Here is a 24,795-nt window from a genome sequence, read left to right as displayed (position 1 = left end):
TCTGTACTTGGACCTCTTCTTTTTATTATATACATAAATGATATAGCAGGTAACTTGACATCCTTGTGCAGACTTTTCGCAGACGACACTTCCTTCAATTACTCAGATTCTGACAGTGAACAGATCCTCTCTGTAATCAGTCACGATCTGAGTGAATTGGATGAATGGTCCAAAAAGTGGCTGATGTCCTTTAATCCAGATAAAACCGAAATTTTGATATTCTCCAATTATGAAACTCCCAACTTCACGTTCTCCTTAAATGGAATAGACATTCCAATCAAAAACCAACATAAATATTTAGGAGTAACATTTAGCAGTAATGCCAAGTGGAACTACCATGTAGAAAATATTATAGCTAGTGTTAAAAAACATCTAAATATTCTTCGGAAGTTGAAGTATCAACTTACTAGAAACACTTTAGAGAAGTTATATTTAATATATATAAGACCTTTACTTGAATATGCACCTGAAGTTTGGGATAATTGTGGTGTATGTAATACCTCCAAATTGGAAAGACTTCAATTAGAAGCAGCGAGAATTGTCACGGGTTTACCTATTTTTACAAAGATAGAAAAAATATATCAAGAAGTTAATTGGGAACCACTAGATGTTCGACGCAACAGAAGAAAGTTACAAATGATTTATAACATTGAACATAAAAATGCCCCATCTTATTTGCTTGACATAATACCACCCAAAGTACAATCCCTTACTAATTATCCCCTTAGAAACGGAGATGACATATTACAGCCATTTTGTAGATTATCTGTAACAAGCGAGTCTTTTTTCCCTGCTACTATTAAAGAATGGCATAAACTTGATGTATCCACTCGACAATTAGACACTATTTCCAAATTTAAAACAGAGTTAAAGAAGGATACACACAAACCACTAGTTCCTAATTATTATTCTATTGGTGAACGAAAACTGAATATTATTTGGACACAATTAAGATGTTCTGCTTCTTTAAACCATGATTTATGTAGAGTCAATATCGTAAGTAGTTCTTTATGTAGATGCGGAGATGTTGAGGATGCCCATCATTTCTTTCTTGACTGTCCCTTACCCGAAAACACTCGAGTAATCTTTATGAATAACATTAGTTGGCTGCCCGATGATTTGCCATTGAATGTAAATCTTTTGACTCATGGAAATCCAAATTTAACTTATGATCAAAATGTTCGTTTAATAAAACATGTCCATAGATATATCAAAGAAACTAAAAGATTTTCTGTTGTTTGATGAAATTTGATGAAATAGTGATATGCCCATGTTTTCTTCACCATCACCGCATTCCTCTCAACTCTCTTATTTTTTCTTTCCTTTTCTCAAACTCTTCTATGTTTTATTTTTCACTTTATTTTTTATCTAGTGTTTGAAAAATGTAATTGATGCATGCTCGGTTTGACAAAATATTGTACATTGCTATTGTATATGGGAGAGGACCTCGTAAGTATGTTTTACTTTTGTCCAATCCTTTTTGTTTATTACAAATAAAATATGTTTAAACTATTCATTTGATTTCTTGCCTCCCTTGATTACTTTTGCCGTTTTGTGCCATGCCGAGCTGTAGATTATTACAGCAGATGATTTTGAAGAGCATTGCTTATATAGTTCCCAAAGACAAAACAATATAAGACTAGAAATTCCATTTCTGCTTACGTGAAATTGTCGACTGCGATGGCAGGCCCATAATCCACACTTAGGATAAAATGGGGAAAGGGGAGCCAGAATGTTGTTCGTATCATTCCGGACAAGATACGAACAACGTTGCAAGTGCTTTTAGAAAAAAAAACAGAGGAGGCTGACCCTTCCAGTTCAACTAGTGAAGGATCTAAGATTTTTTTCCCGGATGCTTCAGTTTTCTATGTTTAAATTTGGTTTCTGTTTGTTTTTATCTCGGTTTTCTTTTCTCTGTTTTTTATTTGAGCCTTAGAAACGAATTTTGAATTTCGTTGGAACGTGGTTACATTAGAATAGGCCTTCATTTATCTTGAACCAAATTTCACACACAATGCTGCTAAATAGAGGCAAGCAAACGCTTTTAGCCAATATCTAAGCGACTTTATTTTTTAATTTAAAATACATGTACAACGAATATAAGACATAAAGAACAACATATATCCATTCAAAATGTTTGGCTGGAAATATTTAATAGATCTCAGAGTTTGCAATGTGAGTTCTAAGTTGTGCCTGTTTCATCTAGAATAAGATTCTCCTCACGTCTTTGCAAGACTGCTTGTCTACGTGTTTCGTATCCACGTCCCATTTTACCTAATAAACAATACAAAACGTAAGAAAAAAATGTTAGAAGAATTCAACAAAGTGTGATTTAAGTGATATAAAGTTTTAATATATAAATATGTACGAAAAAAAATCTTCCCGAGAAAAAAGTGTTTGAAACAGAAATAACAGAACTTTACTAGAAAGTTAAAATATATACCTCGGTTTGACAAAACTTCATCTCTCCTGATTTCTGCCATCATCAATCTGTCATTGATGTTGTATGCAACTGAAATCAAAATGACAACAACTGTTGCTATTGTTGGTAATGCGTTTATGTTAGCTATTTGTAGTTTTCGGTATCTTTGATTTTCCGTTCCTCTCATATCTTACAAGTTCATACATTTTGTAAAAATGAGAAAAAATGAAATAAGTAAGGCTTAAAGCGGCAAAAATGAAATACGAAAATTGTCATTATATTTTCAAGATTCAAGGGAATTCAATAATGTATGTATAATGGTCAAAGATTACTTCAGGTTCTCAATTCTGCAACTGTTTTTTTTTGTTTTTTTGTTTGTTTTTTGTTTTTTTGTTTTTATTATTGGAGATAGTTTTTTTTAAGTTTCCAGGAAACTAACCTGTAGGGTGTACTTTGTTTTTCTTTTTCAATGATGGTAGACGTCTGGGTTTCTTAACTCTGACTTCATTTGGATCAATTATATTAAATGCCACACCTGATGGTGCTGTTGTGGAGTTTTTGATGATAACATCAGCTTTGAGTTGACTTAATATCTCTTCAGACGTCTGCGTACTTGTTTGCTTTGCTGTTATATCTCCAGCATCCTTCTGTGTTTTATCTGTTAAGTTCTGCTTTTTGTTCATGCAGCAAAAGCAGTTAAACTTTGTAAATCTTGCACCCATTTTTAGCTAGGTCAACAGAAACGAACGAGGACGTTTCTAGTAGCAGTGCAATCGATTGTTACGTTGCTATAAAGAAAAGGTCATGTGATCCTTTTACACTCTCGGTCTGTACCTTGTGCGAAGAAGACATGGTAATACTCGGCTGCAGTATTTATAATGGATAAAGTAAATCGTGCTTGGGTCCATATGAGCCAACCATGATGATAGATTTTTAACTACTTCTTTGTACTCTCAAGCATTTGGTTCGCATGCTGCTGAAGAAGGGGTACTGCTTGCAACACGTCGATGTATAATAACATGTCTTATTCATTGTTTTGAAATATTAACGCTGTGTAACATTGTTCTTCCTGACTTAGCAGTAACGTATCTAGAGGAATCAAAACAACGCTGTGTAACATTGTTCTTCCTGACTTAGCAGTAACGTATCTAGAGGAATCAAAACAACGCTGTGTAACATTGTTCTTCCTGACTTAGCAGTAACGTATCTAGAGGAATCAAAACAACGCTGTGTAACATTGTTCTTCCTGACTTAGCATTAACGTATATAGAGGAATCAAAACGATTGCGGTCAGTACAGTACAGTGAAGTAAGTCATTTGCCAGGAGTCGAACATTGTATGAAATTCAAATGCACGGAGACAGAAGAACAAAAAAAAAAAGCTGAAAAACTGAAAAATTAACAAATAATAATGATAAAAAATAAATGCATGCGGGGAAAATGGAGTATAGGTGTGCTGGTCCGTGGTTTTAACCGCGAAAGCACAATGGGACGGTAGTAAAGAAGATGGTATTACAATGGTTTATTTATAAATTTAATATTAACGCTCTTTTGAAAAAAAAAAAATTTCTTTCTCAGAAATCTTCAAGATTCTCTCAACATGATTGTATAGCTGTATCCTGCCACTAATTTTAATTGTTAACATCACACATCAAATACTTTTCTTGATATTCGTTTTTTCCCTCGACTTAAAACTATAAGACTTTAATTACCCGCGTTTGTGTATTTCAGAACATGACATCCCATATTTTCATACAATAAAATGGAGTAACATTCAGTAACACACTACCACTCAAAGTCTCTTCAAGTTATTCACCCCCCCCCCCCCCAAAAAAAAAAAATAATAATAATAAAGTCCAATTCACACACGCGCGCGCGCGCGCACTCACATAAACCCAGTCATGCTGAAACTGGTACAATTAAACAATCATACTACTGGGTATATTTCAGGTATAGCAAAAGCACGGAAAGTCACGTTTTACATTACATTAGTATATGCAACATCGTGCTCATTGTAACAACAATCAAGGGCAACAACTCCGCTAACGAGTCGTATACAACTTCTGCCCAATAAAATCCGGACTATCGTTTCATTTATTTCTACCCTTTCGTAACTTTCTTAATGGGACAAAGGACTAAGACTTATCTTCCCCGGAATATATGCAGTATGTCATTTTAACCACAGAATCTTGTCTTGGCATCACTACATGGCAAAATAAGAAACTATATTACTCCATATCGCCATTTAGTGATTTAACTGCAGAAAATAAGAGAATTTAGAAAAATAAAATACTGGAATACATTACTTCCTAAAGCAACCTAAAAATTACCAAGTCTATAGCCAAAGTCATGTATGTTGACTACAAAAAAGGTGCCCTTAAAGTGACCTTAATACAAAAATACATATCATATATAATTGCAAATTTCGATCCAATGTTTAAGAGTTACCTCTCCGTTAAATGAGAACCAGGGAGTAAGATAAGACGAGTAATCCAATAGGTGAACAGACTGAAACCTATAAACCCCCAGAGTGGAATGAAGGGGATATTCTCCCAGTCTATTTATAAATAATTAAGTGACCATGCTGTAGTGATAACGAACATGTGCCATACAGCTTTTTAAAAAAAAAACTTAATATTTCAAATTTTAAATGACTGTGACCACAAATAAGCCAAAAGTCTAAAGTTAAAGACAAGATTTTGTGTAATTTTGATGAATGCTGATTTAAATGATGGTATCCAGAAATCTAGGTAAGTTTTTAAGCAAATGAACCTAAAAAAAAATTAACCCATAAAAAAGTGAATGGGATATAGTAATTTGTATCTGTCAGTCCGTCTGTCTATCGGTTGATTCAATACCTCAAATCTGTTTCTTGTTAAACCCTGCTCTTTTGTAAAAAGAATTCATAATACAGAAAGTAAAACGTTTATTACAAAATAACATTTTGGAAAATTAATCAATGAAAATAATTGACAATTCTGTAAAAAATATTACATTAGTTTCAAGCAACATCATGAATTTAAAACTATGAAATATTTGGTATACTGAAAAGATATTCAATCAACTCAAAAATCATGAAACATTTGTAATACATTTGTAGTACACAAGTTACACATACTCTATCATAAAGGCCACATGAATTTAATTACAACTTTGAAGTAATGATCTTATTTTTCTCACTTTTAACTGGTCCTCATTTAGTGTGTGTATATATATATATATATATTTAATGGTCTAAATAATAGTCAACAATCACTCTTACCGGGTGATGGATCGTTAAAAACGATGCGAAACATAACAATAAATTAAATAAACGTAATCAATTTCAAATGTTTGAATAAAAACATTTGAAATTGAGTGATCTTAAGATTTTAGGATCACATGAGGCAAACATTGTCCAAATATGTAGTATGATAAAAAAAAAACTTCCTATACCTAAAAATAAAAACCAAAACATTATTTATATTAGGAAGTAATTAATTACCAATAAAGGGAAGTAACTCGTGTCAAGTGTATTCCTGGTTTACTGAAGTCCAATATGAACAATATCCAATTATATTAAGGGAGCTGTAGAATTAACATTATTGAAAAAAAGTTGAGACAAAAACTAAACACAAAAATTAACTGATCATTATATAAGTACAAACTGATCACAGTTATTATTTAACAGTATTGCAACATTCCCTTTATAGATTGTTGGTAGCAGTGTAGAAACAGTAAGGTATTCTGCTTAATCATTACAGTGAAACCTGTCTAAAGCAAACCATGATTAAACCAAAAACCAAACCAAACCCTGATTAAACAAAAAACCTGTATAAACCAAACCCCGATTCAACCCAAAACCAGTCTAAACGAAAATCTGCAAAAAAACACAAAAAAAAACCAAAAACTAAAACAAAACCTGCCTAAACCAAAACCTTGCAAATAAATGCATCTAATACCATTGTTTTTAAGGTCCCTTCATATCAGTATAAGGAGATAGAACTAAGGTAAGGGACACAACTCTTACAAATCATTGGAACGTTTGTATTGAGCATTTACATCAATCTCATGTAAGCAAACTGAATATGATACAAACATATCACTGATTTCAAAAGTTATGTCCCTTACCATAGGTCTACCTCCTTAAATGTTTCAAATTTCAAAACTGGGTAAAACAAGCACCTGTTTTAAACAAAACAAACTCTACAGTCAAAATGTGGTTTGGTTTACACAGGTTTCATTGTGTAACTTTTCTTTGACATTAAATATATATTTGTTTATACCAGCACTGTGTTTGAATGAACCCATAAGTAACTTCTTGTACAGTATAACAATATTGTCAAAAGAGAGAATTAAGTACGTAGGCAGCAATTTTCAATTTTGTACCAATGCAAATATAACTCCAAACTGACAACATTAAACATGTATCTGTCAATCTAAAATCTCTGTAAAATGTTTGGTTCATCAGGAAAATTAAGAGACAAGGAATAAAGTTAAACAACAGTGTAACTAGGTTAAGTACAAAAAATGTCTTAATAACATCATTAATCAAAATCAAAAAGCTGTAATTAATTATAGAAGCCACAACATGGAATACTGGTATTACATTAAAAGCAAGATACAAATCATCAAGTGGAAATTAGTGAAATCCTCATCTTTTTTTTTCTTTACATTTTGAAATCTTCAAATGGTCTAATGGTGGAGGATTTTAAAAAATAAATAGCAACTATATATAATGTATATCTTTCAATATGGAAGCATAAAAGACTCAAATGGGAAAGTTAACAAGTTTGCCACAACATTTTTCCAATTTGAGTCCAATCCCCTTGCTTATACTTTTGAGCAAATAAATATATACAAACTTCAGAAATTCTTGCTTGCAATGCTATTAATTATAACTGTAAATTGATAAGGTTTCTGAGAAAAGAAAGTAGCTCCCAGAGTATTATCTTTACAAACAGTAAGTAATCATGTCAAATTAACTTGTATTTTATAGGAAATTGGAATTCCTTTACTTAAGGAGGTAGACCTAGGGTAAGGGACACAACTCTTACAAATCATTGGAATATTTGAATTCAGCATTTTACACAAATTGCAATTAAGCATCAAAGTAATCTGGCTTGATTTCATTCGGTTTCAAATGAAAGCTTGATAGGCTTTGGTGAAATTGATTATAATACAAACATATCACTGATTTCAAGAGTTATGTTCCTTACCCCAGGTCTACCTCCTTAAGGAGGCAGACCTAGGGTAAGGGACACAACTCTTACAAATCACTGGAATGTTTGTATTCACCCTTTTACATCAATCTCATGAAAGCATCAAGGTAACATGGATTGATTTCATGCTGATTCAAAGGAAAGCTTGAAAAGCTTTATTGGAATTGAATATAATACAAACATATCACTGATTTCAAGAGTAATCTCCCTTACCTTATGTCTACCACCTTAATATACACTCAATATCATAACTAAAACAAATGGCAAGTTGCTCTTTGTGAAATACCTTGTGGCAATTGGATAAAGAAAAAACAAGAAAAAAATTCTAACTATTCTTAAAAATGTATTGCACCATCAATTCTGTAACAATTTCTACCAAATAAATACCCACAAAAACTAATAATATCACATCTTATTTGACCCACTTAAAGCTAGATTCATACTTTTAATCGCCACTAAAAACCAGTCACTATATTATTACTGAGTAAAGTAAACACTGGTGATAATTGAACTATGTAGTACTCATGTACAAACTAATGATATCTATTTCAAATCATTTCTAAATTATAGGGTCTCAGGAGCCTGAATCACTCACCTAGCTTCATTATTGAATTTAATGTCAACAAACCTGACCTTTGGTTCAGGAAAGCTTAGGGACCATAGTTTAGATGCCATAGCAGGAAGTTACATAACGACTCTTACACTAGAATATACTCCATATTTTTTGTAATGTAAAGTTGACTATTGGCTATATACTAAATGCTTTAAATTTTACAATATGAATATAGAGGATAGACCTTTATTTGCACACAAAACTACAAACCTAGCTTACTGATACTGCTATGACCACTATAGTTTAATACCTGTTTGTTTTATATTGGTAATATGTAGTCATGTATATGACTAAGTCCATTATAATACACCAAAAGATAACCACTAATACATCTAACTGTATACATTTCCTACCTTAATAATACCATAACATACTGTTGCTGAAAACATATTGAATGGCAAAGCACCACATACATGTTTCAGCAAAGGTTGAGCCTACATGAAAAATATTGTGTTTTACTTCTAATAAAACAAAAAAAGAAAATACTTTTTTGTTCATGTGCATGGAGTTTACATGATTGAATAGAAAAATACTTCTTTTCAAAATAAATTGAATAATCTGCACCAATCATTAATGTCTATGTTCCATATTTCACTGATGAGATCAAAGGAGGAACAGCACCACAATCATACCTACAGTAGAACCTGTTTAAATGGATCCCTAAATAAACAGAAAAAAACTGTCTAAACAGATCCATAAATAAACAGAAAAAAACCTGTCTAAACAGAACACTAAAACAGAAAACCTGTCTTAACAGAACCCCAAAACAGAAAACCTGTCTAAACAGATCCCTGAAAAACAGAAAACCTGTATAAACAGATCCCTATAAAACAGAAAACCTGTCTAAACTGAACCCCTCCAAAAAAACCAGAAAACCTGCCTAAACAGATCCTTGAAAAAGAGAAAACCTGTCTAAATGGATCCATAAAAAGAAAACACCTGTCTATAATAGACATTTTTAGAAGTCTCCTTAGAAAAGTTTAAATGTATGTTAAACTAAAGAAACCAAACAACAGTCTGAACTGAACAAATTTTACAGTCAAAAAGAGGTTTGATTTAGACAGGTTTCACAGTGAAACAAAAACCAAAATTTACTTGAAAATTAATTGATCACATGTTAAAATCTTCATCAATAGTAGTTTGGATTTAGGACCGATCTGTCTGAACTCAACATAATCTTCAGTGTCACATTAGTAAAGACAGATAAAACTTGTACAAGGGAGGGAGTTGTGTCCCCTGCCATATAGATAAATGTGACCAGTGTTGATAGCAAACTTACCAAAGTTGAACAAAAGACACATACATATATTGAAAAAGCCTTGAAACTTCTTAAGTCTCAACAATGACATTAATAACATAAATTTAAACTGAACCCACTGAAGGTACTGCTACAGTACATAACATAAAAAAAACACATACAATCTTAATACAATATCAGATTTACTGTTGAGATTCAAACATGCGAGTAACACAAGACTATCGTTCAATATTAATATGATAAAATATGTAAGTATACCTCTGTTACTATTAAGGACATAAAGCCTCTGATTTACTTGCAAACATTTCTATTTGATCAACATGCGATCATTTCTCTCTGATCTACATGCAATCATTTCTCTTTGATATACATAGGATCAATTCTCTTATATTTTTGTAATGTTTTGAAGGGTTTTCTAACACTATCAGCTATTCAAATATGGTGGTTACTGTTATATTATTCAACAAAGAAATTAAATACACAAGAACTGTTCCATAAAACCTACCTTTATACCAAGGAAGAGCATACAAATCGCCTACACACCACAGTTTTATGAAGTCAATAACAGAATCCATTATAAAATTCAAAATCATTTCTTTTGGTGGTGGGTTGAAGAAATTTGTGCCACCCTTGGGTATGAGATTAACATGAAACTGTCCTTATGATTAGTCAAGAATTCTTTCTCCAGTTCACCCTGGAAAAGTTTCATTGTGAAAAACTTGCGGGTTTTGATGTACCAGTCCATGTAAATTTCAGACACCATCATTTGCTGGGGTGGTAATGGTGCAGAAAAAAACCACTAAACAAATGATGTCTTCTCAGCCTACATACACTATAATTTTACATAACTATAGTCTTTACTTATACGAATCAGTATTTTGGAGAAAATCATACATTCATCCCCTCTTAATACAACAAAGCAAAGTGTGACAACTGTTGAAATATAAGTGAATTTGGTGGGTTTTTGACATGCATATATCCCCTCCTGTCTGATATTTACAAAGACTGATACTTAAATAGTGTTAGTCATGTTGAAATCATTGCAGAGGCAAATATAAAGAGCAAAGCATTTTAAATGAACATGCACAAATACATAACTGAATGAATTAATCAGTCAGACATGAAAATTCATGGATAACTTTCTATAAAGGTGCACATTCTAAAGTTACAATGTCACCATCTTTTTAAAAATAAACTGTTACACTTGATCTGCGTCATACAGAAATCAACTGAAAAATGTAAACTGGTAATGAAAAGAACAAAATAAAAGTGGGACAAGTTAACTAAGTTATGACAGGTCCATTTAGTATGTGACCTACTCAAATCTCAGTGATCAAGTCATACCTGATTACGATCAGTTAAATGTGACTATGATTTAGTCAAATCTAATTACGATCAGTGAAATCTCACTATGATTTGGTCATATCCAATTGTGATACGCCAAATTGTGACTGTGATCCAGTCAAACCCAATTAAAAACAGTTGACTGTAATCTAGTCAAAAACTGACAGTGATCTAGTCAAACTTAAGTCAAATCTGATCATGATCAGTCAAATCTGACTGTGATCTAATGAGAAATGAATAAAAAAAACATTAAAATAACATGAAGAAAAAAATTACAGTGAAAAAGTCAAACTAGCTGACAAGGAAATGTGTAGAATTTTACCATATTCCTATTAGCTCAAGTGCTGGTCTGAGCTTTCTGTAAAGATAATGGAAAGATTAAATAATTGATATTAAAAATATGGTGGTTGTTGTAACAAAAAGATAAGGTGGTAACTCTGAATTCTTATTGATAATCATTCAAATCTTTTCTTTTAACTTACATTTGCATTTTTATCAAATTTTGTTTAAGTTGATAAAGAAGAAATAGAAAAATATAACCATTCAAACAAAACTGAATTACAATCTATGGTTATCAATGTATATTTCACACAATTTAAGAATAAAATATTACCAAAACAAAAAATTGAACAAAAATACAAAAATTAGGAAAAACATAGATGAAAAGAACAATAAATAACCTTTTCTGTATTGATAATGTACATGAACTAAATATATTTAAAGCTCACACCAGAAAACAAAGCCCAAACATTAAATAGACACAATACACAAACAGACCACTAGAACTTAAAAGGTACTTAAGGGAAAAAAATGACAGGTAATAGTCTGAAAGCATCAGGAAGCATAGGGTGTTTTAGACATTTGAAGAATTAAGAATAGTGGGCATAATTTTGACCTCTTTTTAGTCCACAACACATGTATCTTGTTTATTTTGTATTTTTGGAAAATAGACATACCGTTGGAGTGCTAAAGTCAGGAATGTATGAGTACTGGCTTCAGTTGTGATTAAACTTTAAAAAAAAAACTATTACAGACTAAACATCTACATGCAAATTTCTACTGAATATGGACCCCTTTAAACTGAACCCACTAAAAGTACTGCTACATTACATAATATTAAAATTGGGTCTTTGCAAGTACATGTACTTAAAAAAATGCCCTTCAAATAAATAAAAAAGAACTTAGCAGAAGACAGCCCATGATTTTGAGTAAACTGTCAAATATGTGTGTATGATCACCTGAAAGTGTTAAAAATGTCACAACACAAATGTCAAATCATTACAAGAGGATAATAGCAGGTTTGCAACTATATCGGTAATAAATACACCATTTATATATGTTGTAAACAATGTGAAGGAGGTCTTACACAAACTAACAATGTTGTCAAAATTATAAAGGAATGTAATTGAGCAACAGGGTAAACAGCTCAGTATTACTCAAGTTTGCTCAGACCATTACCATTGGTATCTTGTTCTTGGGCTGCTTTGAGTTCTTGGTATGTCATGAAAAGTTTTGCATATTCAGGCTTGGTTTCTGCATAACTTTTAAATTCATCTAAAATTGAGAAACACTACATATCATTACCAGAGTCAATAAGAATATTCCTCTCCTTTCACAGAGATATTGATTCTTTTGGGAATTAAAGTTAACTAACTCACCAATAATTAATTGAAGTATCAATTACAGTAGTCAATAATTGGACTTGTCATTTTCAACCCTCAAGTAATAATATGATTTTAGGCTTTGCCTATGAGATACAGTTTTTACAATTGGGCTTCTGGAAGTGGGATATGTTGCTACCAGATTGAGGTTATTACTATAATAATCTTGTGGTCATTATCAAGTACTTGCAGATTGTTATGATGTATTTGCATCATGAGAACATATTTGTTCTTCCTGTATTAGTTTTCCTTTCCTCTTTCGTCTACCCTGGATGTGGCATATCAGGTGTTTCTAGAAAGGGAAAGTACACTAACCCTACCGGCGCACCTGGTCCATGCTCCCAGTTGTTAGTGGAGTTGGGGTTGCTCATTTCTTAGTACATGTAATTTTGTTATATCATGTTCTTTGTTGAGTGTGTCAATTTTCCTTGTCTAGTCATTATACATGTATATTTGGATTATGTTCTTTTTGATTACTGTTCAAATTGTCCTGGTTCTCTATAGAACAACACTGATGCTCCACTTCTATTATGTTTGTTTGTTTGTTTGTTTGTTGGGGTTTAACGTCCCAGCAGCAATATTTCAGCTATATTCAGACAATGAACATGAAATGGATGATAAAATGAACATGAAATGAAGAAAAAAAAAAGATGGGTCACAAGGATAATAGGGTCGACAAATTTTGATTGCCACTGGAAAAAGGGGGGATGGGTAAGGTAGGGCAATTTAGCCTCCTGTGGCGGAGCGCAAAGGTTCCTACTCCTATCGAATACCACAGCAGGGTTCTTTAACGTGCGAGGAACGTGGCATCTTTCCCAACACGCTGCACCACTATGGTTTGCGGTCAGGTTTTCCGTATTATAGCCTGACAACCCCAGCATGTAACACGCCAGGGGTACCCCATTCCACCACCTGGGGCACACATCCCAGTTGCTCTGTGGGCAGAGCGCCTAGCCCCCGGCTAGGTTTCTGAGCACTATTTAGTCGCCTTATACGACAAGCTTAGCGCTGCTGCAGGCCTATTCTTTTAACACCCAGACCTGCACGCGGCACTTCTATTACGTATAGAAGAATAACACCATTACTTTATCAAAGACCATGCACTTTTATGTTATTCTTTCACAATATTGAAATATTACCGTAAAGCAGGCAATTTTTATGAGTGCCAAATTTACCAATTTACTCTATGAATAGGAGTATTATATATTCACATTTTATTATTTGCGCTTCAGAATTAAAAGAAATTGAAATGATATGAAAAAAAATCAGGACTAAACTTTTGTGAGCTATTATTACCACCATTTCTGATTTCACCATCTTGCGAATATAGCAAATATTTGATACTCATGAAAATTTTCCAATAAACTGTAGTATAATTTTGATTGTAAACTTACCATATGTAATTCTGTCATCATGGTTCTTATCAATTTTTTGGAACAGTGTTTGTACATCTATGTTTTCCATACCAAAAGCATTCACTAAAATCTCTGTTAATCCATCTAATGTTATGTACCCTTTATTGCCATTATCAAATAACTAAAAAGTTAAAATAAAAAAAATAAAAAAATAAAAAAAAATAAAAAAAAACAGATAACAACATTTTTTAAAAGTATCTGAGAATTTCAGACATATCATATAAGGAATTACTCTAAACATATCAATTTTCACTTATTTTCGAGGATTTGTGGGGATCAATTTTCTCGATTTAAAAAAAAAAGTTTTACAATATATAGTGGTAAAAAAAATTTGCAGGTACATATACTATATTTTTTGCAGTTTTTTGTCTACCACGAAAATTACAAAAATTTGTACATTTACAGTAATTCATACTTTCTACTTTTAATTTTTCTAATGTTTCAATATTGTTTTATGTTTATTGTTTTTTTTTTCATGTTCCCAAATGCAAAATCAAAAACAAATCAGAAAATAATTTTTGAATTTATAACCAATGGGATGGTTTATAACCACTGGGATGATGCCTCTGTTGGTAGACAGAAGGTCTTTGAGGGTATACACCAATCCAGTAGTCAAGACTTGTCTGACTCCAAATTGTATCATATTTTATATATCAAAATTTACAGTATTACAAATTTCAAAATACCTAAAACACTGAAGCTTCATTCTTTGTATTGCACATGGTAGAACCTCTTGGTGATATATTTGGCTTCCAATTTTGATAATTTTTTGTATATGGATTTTTATTCATGATTGTATTTTTGTTCTAATGCCACTGACAGAAAGTTGCTCCTTGAAATGTTGAAATTTGCAATATAAATGATTGATATTTTCATATTAATAAGGAAACACCATAAAAGCATGTAAAGCAAGTCTAATTTTATCAGTTTTATGCGACCCACTGCTTCTATATGGAAAATTGGCAGACAAAAAAACATGACCTTATAAATAAACAAGAGGCTCCCAAAGAGCCTTAATCGCTCACCTTGCCAACCATGCCTTATTAACTATAAAATAAGTAAAGGTAGCATGCTTTGATACCTTGTTTGACAAAAAATTGCCGAAAAAGAGCATATATTGGTGAATGCTGTAAATTCAAAAGAGTATCTAAGGCACTGTAAGATGTTGGAAATGGCTTCAAAGTGTTTCTAGAAAAAAAATTGGGCAGGGGTCCCCCATGCCCTGTAATTCCACCAGGTCTGAGGGGGCATTAGCCCAGTATACATATGCTGAAAATAAACACAAAATGAATTTAAACCATGGCTATCCAACATTTTCATCACCTCCATTCATATCAGGAGACCATGTTTACAATATAAACCAGTTATCGTTGAAATCAAAGCAAGTATTATACTTGCATAAAATATGCAGGAAAAGGGACCCAGAACAATCTTTCATCACCACCATTCAGCTTAAAACACCTAGTTTCCTAAAGAAAGCAAAAATCATTGGAATCTGAGCAACTGATGAAAATGGTAGCAAAAGGCAGCCATTTTAATTATGGCTGCCCTAAAAAATAATTTCAATACTGCCAGTCAACACAGAATATCATGTTCATTTTATGAGAAGCTATCATTTCCATTATTCTTCTATAGTTGAGGAAAAAATAGCAAAAAAGGCATTTTGACTCCTATGTTTTAATTTCAGTAATGACATCCATGTTTTTTGAACAATGAAAAATTTAAATGATCAGTTTGTGGAGGAAACCCTAAAAAAATTATGCCAACTTATATAAAATTTTATTGCAATAAACTTCAGAAAGTTGTACACATGAAAAATGACAAAAAAATCTATTTCAGGGGCCATAAATCCTACAACAGGCAACAAATCATTTTGAAAATTTCGGCAAAGGTCCATTTTCTGATGGGTAATAACATCACTCTCCATCACAATTTTGCTAAATTCAACAATTTTTGAGTTATTTGCAAAAAAACTGTAATTCAACCCCTATGTTCAATTTCTAGTAACAATGGTCATGTTTTTCTAACAAATCAAAAATCCAAACAGTTATTTTCTACAGGATACCCTAAAAAGCAGTAATAGCAATTTCATTAAATTTTGTACAGAGGAGTATGAGAAGAAGATTTTTGAAAGTAAAAACTTCAAAAACAGCAAAAACCGTCCACAAAGGGCAATAACTACATCATGGATGAACAACTTTTCACCAAAATTTGACAACAGATAGATCTCATCATGCTGAGTACTTTCACCCCATGGCCCATTCAGAATTGGGTGTAACATCACGGTTTTGGAGATGTATGCAAAAATCTGCTGTTTGACCCCTATATTCCATTTTCAGTAACAGAGCCCATGTTTTTGACAGATAAAAAATCAAAACGATCATTTTGTGCAGGATAATCTAAGAAACAAGCAGATTAAGTTTCATCCAAAGCCATCCAGTAGTTTCAGAGGAGATGTTTGAAGAAATTGTTATGGGCAACAACGATGGACGCCAAGTGATGGCAATAGCTCATATGGTCTGCAGCCAGGTGAGCTAAAAAGCAATATGTATATCATTGGACTAGCTTACTTACTGCTATGCTCAGCCATTGCATTCAAATGTCAGTCTAATATAGGGAAGGGTCTAACAATAAAGCTCTCATTTCACTTACCTCGAAAGCTAATCGTATAGTGTCATCATTGTTAACAGGTTGTGATATTAAAGAGAGACCAATGATATATTCTCTGAAGTCTATAGTCTCAGAACCATTCTGAAAAATATCAAATTTTTCAATAATAATAGGATAATTAGTTGGAAAGAATGAATAACCAAAATATGATCAGTAGAGCTGAAGAACACCCAGATTAAGCGAGTGGCCGGAACTTGTATTCCTTGTCACGACTAATTATATTTTGGTTATTAAAGATAACCAATTCATTGTCCAATATTTTAAATCGATTTTCTGCATAGTAAATTATTATTTTCAACACGATTTCTGTGATCGTCGGATTGATGTTTGTGCTGTGACCTTTTGGCAGGTGAAAGCAAAACTATCGTATTTATTTCACATTGTGAATTATCAAAATTTATTACACTGGGAACATTGGATAACAACTTGATAAAACACCACCATCAATAAATTATCAAAAACTACTCAAAGCTAGTCATAATTCTATCATGAGAAATTCTCTCACTTGTAATCAGTTTCAGTCTTCTTAGGTTGCTTTTAGCTCAGAAAATGTTCAACCAACTCATTTTAACAAGAAATATTTTAAGACTGTTGTGTGGTTATGGTTATCAATTGTAACTACTCAGCCATTTCCCCCAACCTTGGATGCAGAAATAAGAAATTCTTCTTGATTCTTGAATTATTGGCTGAAATTGAATTGATCCTCTAAGAAAAGTAATTCCATGCATTTAGGTGGCACTAAATTTTGTTTGTAAAACATCATTAGAAATAACACAGCCAAGAATTTTGCACAAAGAGAGGAACTATGAAAAAAGAAAAAATTGATCAGTTTAACAAATATGATTACAGGCTTTGCATCTATGAGGGACAGAGCTATTTGTACTCAAATTGCATTTAACTTCATTGATAATGCACCGTTATGTTATTATATCACTGATTTCTCGATCAACAAGAATATACTGGACTTCATATTACACATGTTGTGCATTTGCGTTAAAAGTTCCAACAATCACATCTTAACTGCATACTTCATTCCCCACAGGAAGATTTTGAGCCACTCATGTTTTGATTAAGGATTTAATTATGAAGGATGTTGCTCTGTCCCTATTTTTTAAAATACAGATTGGAGAAATTTTCATTTGTATAAAGAGAAAGGCTGAGTAGTTCCCATTGGTATGGAAAGGACTGTGTCAAAGGTCAGGTTTTGTTGAAAATATGCAAAGTAACAATGAAGCCAGTGTGACAATATATATACAGCCTTTGATTAAACAATAAACAAGTGGCATGTACAATTTCTGTGTCTTCATATTTGAAAGTCAAGTTTTTTCTATCAAATTTCATGTCAAAAACTATTAAAAGGGTCAGGATTTTTTTAAATGCTGTAAAACTAATATTATTTATGAGGTACCCAAATTTTGGATGATCATAGTTTTACATAATCATGAAATTGGTTTTTCCTGCTTTTCTTTAATTTAAAAACATCTAAATAAAAAGAAAAAATCTTTTAAATCCAATATATAAGGAATGACTGTTTTATTTTTTTCTGTCTATGAAAATATAATTTAATTTCAAAAGTAACACAGATTCTGATTGAATAAAAAATTTCATCCATCATCTCACAGATAAAATTTTGTAATGACTGTGATGTCATCAAACCTTTTTTAATGGTTTACTTATTGAATTTTGATACATAAATTAAATTATAAGGAATGACTCTTATATTTTTTTGGTCTATTTGAAATAACACAAAAGCCTGTGGTGCACACTTGAACACAACCTGCTACACAGATTATTTAGTGTGCACCACATGGTTGAGGTTATTTCTTCAAAGACCAAAAAATGCAAGTATTTCCTAAAATAACCACAATCAAGTGGAGCACACTAAACCAGCACAGCAGGTTATTTTCAAGCGTGCACCACAGGCAATCTTTCCTTATAATTTAATTTTAGTATCAAAGTCTAACAATTAAATCATTATAAAAAGGTTGATGACATCATAGTCACATTACAGGATTTGGTCCAGGAGACGATGGGTGGATTTTTGTACCCAATCAGAAAGCATGTTACTTCTGATATTAGGTTATTTTCAAATATCAAAAACTAACAAAAAAAGTCAAACCATGAAAACTGACAATCACAAATTAAAATCTTTCACAGTGAATGACTGTAGCCTTAAAAAAATTTAAGAAATTTTTTGTGCAAATAGAAGGGAAAGGGTATTGGTAAAATTAACACTGACTCTTGATTGGCCCTGGAAAACAGAAAAAAAGATAATTCATTGCCATTGACAAGAATAATTGCTTTAAATCATTGTTTTTTTTTTGTTTTGTTTTGTTTTTTGTTTTTTGTTTTTTTTTTGGGGGGGTTATTATTTATTACTGTTTATAATCTTTCAAAAAATTGTATGCAGTATCGTATGTTGTAACCATTTTTATATAGATTGTAGATTATTTTATATTTTTATATTATACCACTACCAGTTTAAACTTTTTTATGTGAATTCAATATATCTGTAATTTTTTTATACATATATTTGTATTTGATAGTAGATTTTTTGGTTTATTGAAGTGTTTTGTAATTCTGTTGATGCTATTTTCCTTGATGATTTTTTTTTTATTTAGAACTGTCTAATGGACATTCTACACTCATCTCTCTGCTTTAAAATAGTATTATCATGTATAGGAGATATTTATCCAAACTCAGCTAATACATTAACAATTATATTGAGATTTTTTTAATTTCACCAAAGCATAGTGTTTAATTTTTTTCACACATCAATGCAAAAAAGGAAACAAACAAACAAAAGAAAACCTTCACTAAGTCCTGTATAAGATAAAACTTACCCTATCATAGAGTGAGAATATTTCCTCTAAGGCTGGAGAAACTGGTACATGTAAATACGCTGCAAATTCTCCTAATGTTATAGCACCTTTATCTTTAGTCGATATGGCACTAAACTCATCAAGTAAACTGTTCATTGTATCATAATTTATTCTACAAGGAAAGAAAAGAAACTAGAACATTTTACAATTTGGCTGAGAATTGTCTTCAAGCAGTCAAATCAGGCTTCAGTAGTATAAATGTTAGTGATGCAAACTCCCTAGAGCCTCTAGTTGAAATAATAGAGAAACTCTTCTATACTGAATCCCTTACTGAACTGTAGAATTTGTTCAGTTTAGACAGAAGTTCAGTTTACCTATGTTCAAATTAAATTGAAGCTGATATGAAGGGATTTAAAGGTTTAGATAGATTACACAGTATTTACACTGTACTACTTTTCAAATAACAGCAAACCAACATAACTAGAAGACTCTTCCAGCAAAAACTATAGTTATAATTGAACTAATGTAATTTTACATACCCAAGTTTAGAATTCAGTTTTTGAAATTCTATCAATCCTGCAGTCTTTGGTAAATTTAGCTTAGCTGCTTTTTTCATCAGTCTGACATCATCAAATGTATGATCAGTAACAGGCACACCAAGACATCTGAGAAAGCATGTTCGATTTTAAATAATTAGATGAAAAGAATTTCTCCTTTGTTTGACTGGTTAAAATCCCTCTTGGAACTCATGTCTAGAAGTGTATTACCCACATTACACCCATTTGAGACACTATCATGCTTTCATGATTTGTTCTATAAATAGCACAAACTAGAGTTACGTGAAAGTACATGAAATGGGATTCAAATAGAACAAAAAGGTCATTTATTTATAAGGTTTGGTGAATTTGTCACAGAAACAAATCCAACAGACATCAGACATAAAAAGAATAATGAGTAACAAAAACAAACAGTAACAGTTTAATTTGATTATATCTCTTAATTCTGGTGATGAGCAAAGACTTGGTATTTGTAGTTTTAACCAACAAAAATAAAAATTTTCCACTAAATCTCAAAAGTTAATATAAAAAGCTTTGTTCATTCACTCTCCGTTTTATCCAATCATTATATATCAATACATTGCTAAATGTAACACAGATAAAATATGAAAACAATGATGATTAGGAATAACATAATTGTTGTGAGGTAAGCAAAATTTTAATGTGAGGTTCAAACCGAATTAGAGAAATCTATTGTAACGTCATTAGAATTGTAACACCACTGATTGCTATCTATGTTTTATAAGTATACATTTGATGTGGTTCACTACCTGGCATCGATTTTACAAAAAGTCGTAAGTGTAAAGTTGATCGTAAGTAATGAAGTCACAACCAAAAATAGCACTATGACGTCATAATTTACGTTTCACACTTATGACTTTTTGTAAAATTGACACCAGTAATACAAGTTTTAATACTAATATTTCTAATATCTCCCCTCCTTCTCTAAAGTAATAAGCTACTTGTTTAAGTCATGTTATTATTTAAGAAAAGACTACATGTCAGCCATTTGAATTATGATAAAACATACTTAGCCATTATTGCTCTAACATTGGATGCAAACAGAGGAGGGTTTTGTTTCTCTTCTTCACTGGGTTTATATACAGGTAAAAACTGCAAATTAAAAAAAAAATGGCAGAAAATATATGATACACTCATTTAATGATTACATAGAGAATAATATATGCCAAAATCTGTATCACATGCTACATCATTGCAAGATATTTACATAAGCATAAGGGCTACTGGTCATTAGGCTGATAATGATTGCAGGTGATGATGCTTTCTATGTTGAACATCATTTTGAATTACTGTTTGACTCAATAATAAAATTCCTCCATTTTTTGCACATTGTTGAAACTCCAAGCTATTACATAATCTAACTTCACCAGAAAATAAAGGGCAAAAGTCCTCATAACAATATTTAATGTGAAATGAGTCATAGCTTGGAAGCACTGAACCCAATTTTAGTCTGACAGGAAGTTATGTCTTTTGGAGCTTCCCATACGAAGATCGATATTTTTATATCTTCCTTGCCAAAAAGCCTTCAATAATTATTTAAATTCTGATACTTTTTTTTCAATTCCGAAATGCCATAAGAGTAGGTACACCTGGCTTTGGCTGGGCAGTCTGAAGTAAAAACACTAAGTAATTACCAGTATCACTAATTAGTGACAAGAAAAGTCAAGAATCAACAAGATGTGACAAGAACCATCAAAAGTTAAGAAAAAGTGACAAAAGGGGAAAATATTATCAGGAAGATTTAAGAAATAATTCGTGGAGGGGTAGATTCGTGCTCATTTTAACATGGGTACAGCATTCATATTTGACTATTGAACACTGAGCGACAGCAATATGTTAAATAAGAAAATATAAATGCCAAACCCATGTTAAATGAGTACAAATCTACCCCCGGAAGGAATTATTTGTTTTCTAATGACAAATACGGTAATTTTTGTGATAAAAATTTCACTCGGCATAGCAAAAATAATGGCTGTTCTGTTTAACCTCCCCTGTATGGGATTTGGATTAATTAAGAAATAAACCACATATCCAAGTAAATCATCTATTGAATAATTGTATAAATTCTCGAAGTTGGAAATTAAAAACATTTTTTTGCTATTTATTTACAGCATTAATGGTCCCACCACAATAATAATGCGTGTTTACATCGCCTCTAATTTTCGTAGATGGCAATGAGAACAGCCGCCCGGAAAATGCTGATGATGTGCATTTCTGTCATAAATTTGTATATTTATGTCATTGTATGTGTTAAATGTGTGTATTTATATAATTGATTTCAATTAGAAAACCTCTCAGCCATTAAATCATCACGTAAATGTTTTTAAATGAGTGTTTTGTCTAGAAGCAACAGCTAAAGAAAAGAGACAGTGCCCAGGTGCTAAAAGTGTGCTTGTACTGACATATACAATTTGATGATATGAAGACATCATATTAGAATTTTAAATAAATCTATATATTCAACGTTTGTCTCCCTACAGGTTACACCGGCCTCATATTATACACACTAAAAGATATCAAAATTTTTTTTATGAATGTGCAAGGTACCTCTATTTCCATTCTGTTGTGAAATTGACACAAACTCAACCAGAAACAAGCAAAACTGAAAAAATATAGTCATTAATTTGTTACAACAAAATATAACGTATCAAGTCATATTGAGAAGATCAATCTTTCTTTTTGGAAACATGTCTCATAAAATTTTACAAATAGTAACATCAACACTTTATGTAAAGGGTTCAAATTGTGATAATTTTTTACCAAAAATTATAAAATTTACAGTAGCTATCTTGAATAAGGGTACATTACAGTGAAAGCTGCCTGAACCAAAACACTTTTGGACTTAAATATTGCTTAATTTTAGACAGGTTTTTGGTTTACCAAGGTTAAAAATACATCAAAATCAAAATAATAAGTGTCTGGTTCAGGCATAGTTTTTAGATTTTTCATGGCTCTTGTTTAGACAGGTTTAAATGTATTTTAATAGTTACTAAAACATATAACTGACCACGATATATACTAATTATCAACTAATTCTAAGATTGAGAAAAAATGTCTAGCACTGATTTAATTGTAAAGCCATACCTCTTGAAAGTAATATTTAAATTTCACTGAACAGATTCTAAATCAACTGTATGTACAATTGGTGGTAACATTTCCTACTTTTTTTTTAATTCACACAAATCGAGCTAGTGGTAAGATGTTAGTGTGAGCACTTTATTTTCTTTAATCTTGATAAATACAAGTGTACACTTCGTTTATTGTAATGTATGGACTTATCAAATATTGGTAAAAATGTAATTTTGTTCAACGATACAATCTCCATCTATCAAAAATGATCTGATAACTACTCACGCCCCTGGTCCTTCCCATGTCCATGTGTATGTATCCTATGAAAGGAAACAAACATGGCTATAATGTATGAGCTTAACATGAAAACTTCAGTAATCATCATACACTATAGTGCCACAGTTTATAATGAAAAAGGTAAATGCATCTTAAGATCTTAATTAGTCTTCCTCTACATACCACATAATCAGAAATATTCACTGTGGTTTTTGTAATTCACACCTGGTCCATGCTCCCAGTTTTTAGTGGAGTCTGAGTTGCTTATTTACTTTCTGATAGATCATGTAATTTGGTGTTCTCTACCCTTTTTGAAGGGTTCTAAAAGTGTTCTGCCTTTTTCTGTCTGCTCAAGTATTTTTCCTCAACAGGTGCTAATGCTTGTATGGTGTGCCTTCAAATTTGACTGTAAAATGTGTGCTTGAGTGCCATTTTAAACCTTGCTTATCCTGCTTCCTCCAAAAGATGCTGGAAGCACTATAATGATGATTTTCAAATTGTGTGGTATAAAGAATAAAACCAGTTACTGATTAGCAGTATCATGATAGGTAAAATGTCATACTGGTAATACCAACAGTCATGACCTTCAAAACTGGTGTCTTTCATGTTATGGGAACGGCAATGTGATGTCATTTTGATAACAAAAATTGCTGATAATGTTTGTAACAGTGACAATTAGCTAAAAATACCAATCAAACAAAAACAATCAGTATAATTACAAAATGTTGAAAAACTTTATCATGAGTGACAAAACAAATGTTAAAAAAACATTACAAAAAAAATTATAATGTGCTCTCTACAATTTGATAGTTTCATCTAATTCCAAGACTGCTGGATCATCATTGACAATGTGATACAAACAGGTGATATAAAAAATTCTTTGTTGTGGATGCCAAATTTCAAACAGTCAAATATTCTGTAGGAATCAAAGAAAAAAGTCTTATAACACATGAAACTTGGAAACATGTAAAGCAAAATATCAACTCCCTATCAACATCATAACAAACTTGGGCTTGTAGTATATGATGTTAGTTAAAATAAAACAAAAATTCATCTTTTGTTCATTAATATGAAACCTGTAAATACCTGATAGGTAAATACATGTGTACTTAAGGTTTTGTTTTGCAGTAAACTTTGATCTTACCCAACTGTTCAGATAACGTATGCAAACTGGCTGCACAGGAACACCAGGATAAAAAGCACCTATAATGGATAAATATTGTAGTCCTGAACTGTGGTCTTTATATGGTCATAACTACATGTATACAATATTCATGATGTTTGTCTAATATAAGCTGTCTATATAAAAGTCAGGAAAAAAAAACATGTTGAAAAGTACCGGGGTATTTGCTTTAGTGAAGCTGGGATTGTTTTAAACTACTGAAATGATAAGGCCTAAATACTTTGCTATATTAACATGTACATTTAAGTAGTCTATCCTCCTGTATTTTACAAATTGTTAATAAT

The 24,795-nt window shown here is 31.8% G+C and overlaps 2 protein-coding genes across 5 annotated transcripts in view; both read right to left on the bottom strand.

Moving 5' to 3' along the window:
• Positions 1-1,908: 1,908 nt before the first annotated feature.
• LOC148617313 (uncharacterized) lies at positions 1,909-5,212 on the bottom strand. Its single transcript, XM_088584932.1, has 3 exons — positions 2,862-5,212; positions 2,444-2,512; positions 1,909-2,274 (listed from the first exon to the last, which is right to left on the bottom strand). Exons 1-3 carry the CDS (start codon positions 3,142-3,144, stop codon positions 2,183-2,185), a joined length of 444 nt encoding a protein of 147 aa, XP_088441058.1. The 5' UTR covers positions 3,145-5,212; the 3' UTR covers positions 1,909-2,182.
• A 118-nt stretch (positions 5,213-5,330) lies between these two features.
• LOC148617312 (lysophosphatidylcholine acyltransferase 2-like) overlaps positions 5,331-24,795 on the bottom strand; it is a 35,606-nt gene continuing 16,141 nt past the window's right edge. For 3 of the 4 annotated variants that reach the window (XM_088584930.1, XM_088584928.1, XM_088584931.1), the window contains 9 exons: positions 24,473-24,531; positions 23,338-23,372; positions 22,531-22,585; positions 20,993-21,075; positions 19,945-20,070; positions 19,427-19,577; positions 16,566-16,664; positions 13,893-14,034; positions 5,331-12,391 (listed from right to left, as the gene is read on the bottom strand). In XM_088584930.1, coding sequence (XP_088441056.1) covers positions 12,270-12,391; positions 13,893-14,034; positions 16,566-16,664; positions 19,427-19,577; positions 19,945-20,070; positions 20,993-21,075; positions 22,531-22,585; positions 23,338-23,372; positions 24,473-24,531 — 872 coding nt within the window. In that variant the 3' untranslated portion in view covers positions 5,331-12,269. The remainder of the gene's footprint in view (positions 12,392-13,892; positions 14,035-16,565; positions 16,665-19,426; positions 19,578-19,944; positions 20,071-20,992; positions 21,076-22,530; positions 22,586-23,337; positions 23,373-24,472; positions 24,532-24,795) is intronic. The other variant, XM_088584929.1, reaches the window with a different exon arrangement.

The sequence above is a fragment of the Perna viridis genome, chromosome 5 (assembly GCF_037379345.1).
Source record: "Perna viridis isolate PV_CMFRI_1.1 ecotype Kerala chromosome 5, ASM3737934v1, whole genome shotgun sequence".
Lineage (NCBI taxonomy): Eukaryota > Metazoa > Mollusca > Bivalvia > Mytilida > Mytilidae > Perna > Perna viridis.
The sequence above is the reverse complement of the archived record's forward strand: the minus strand, read 5'-3'. Positions and strand labels throughout refer to the sequence as shown.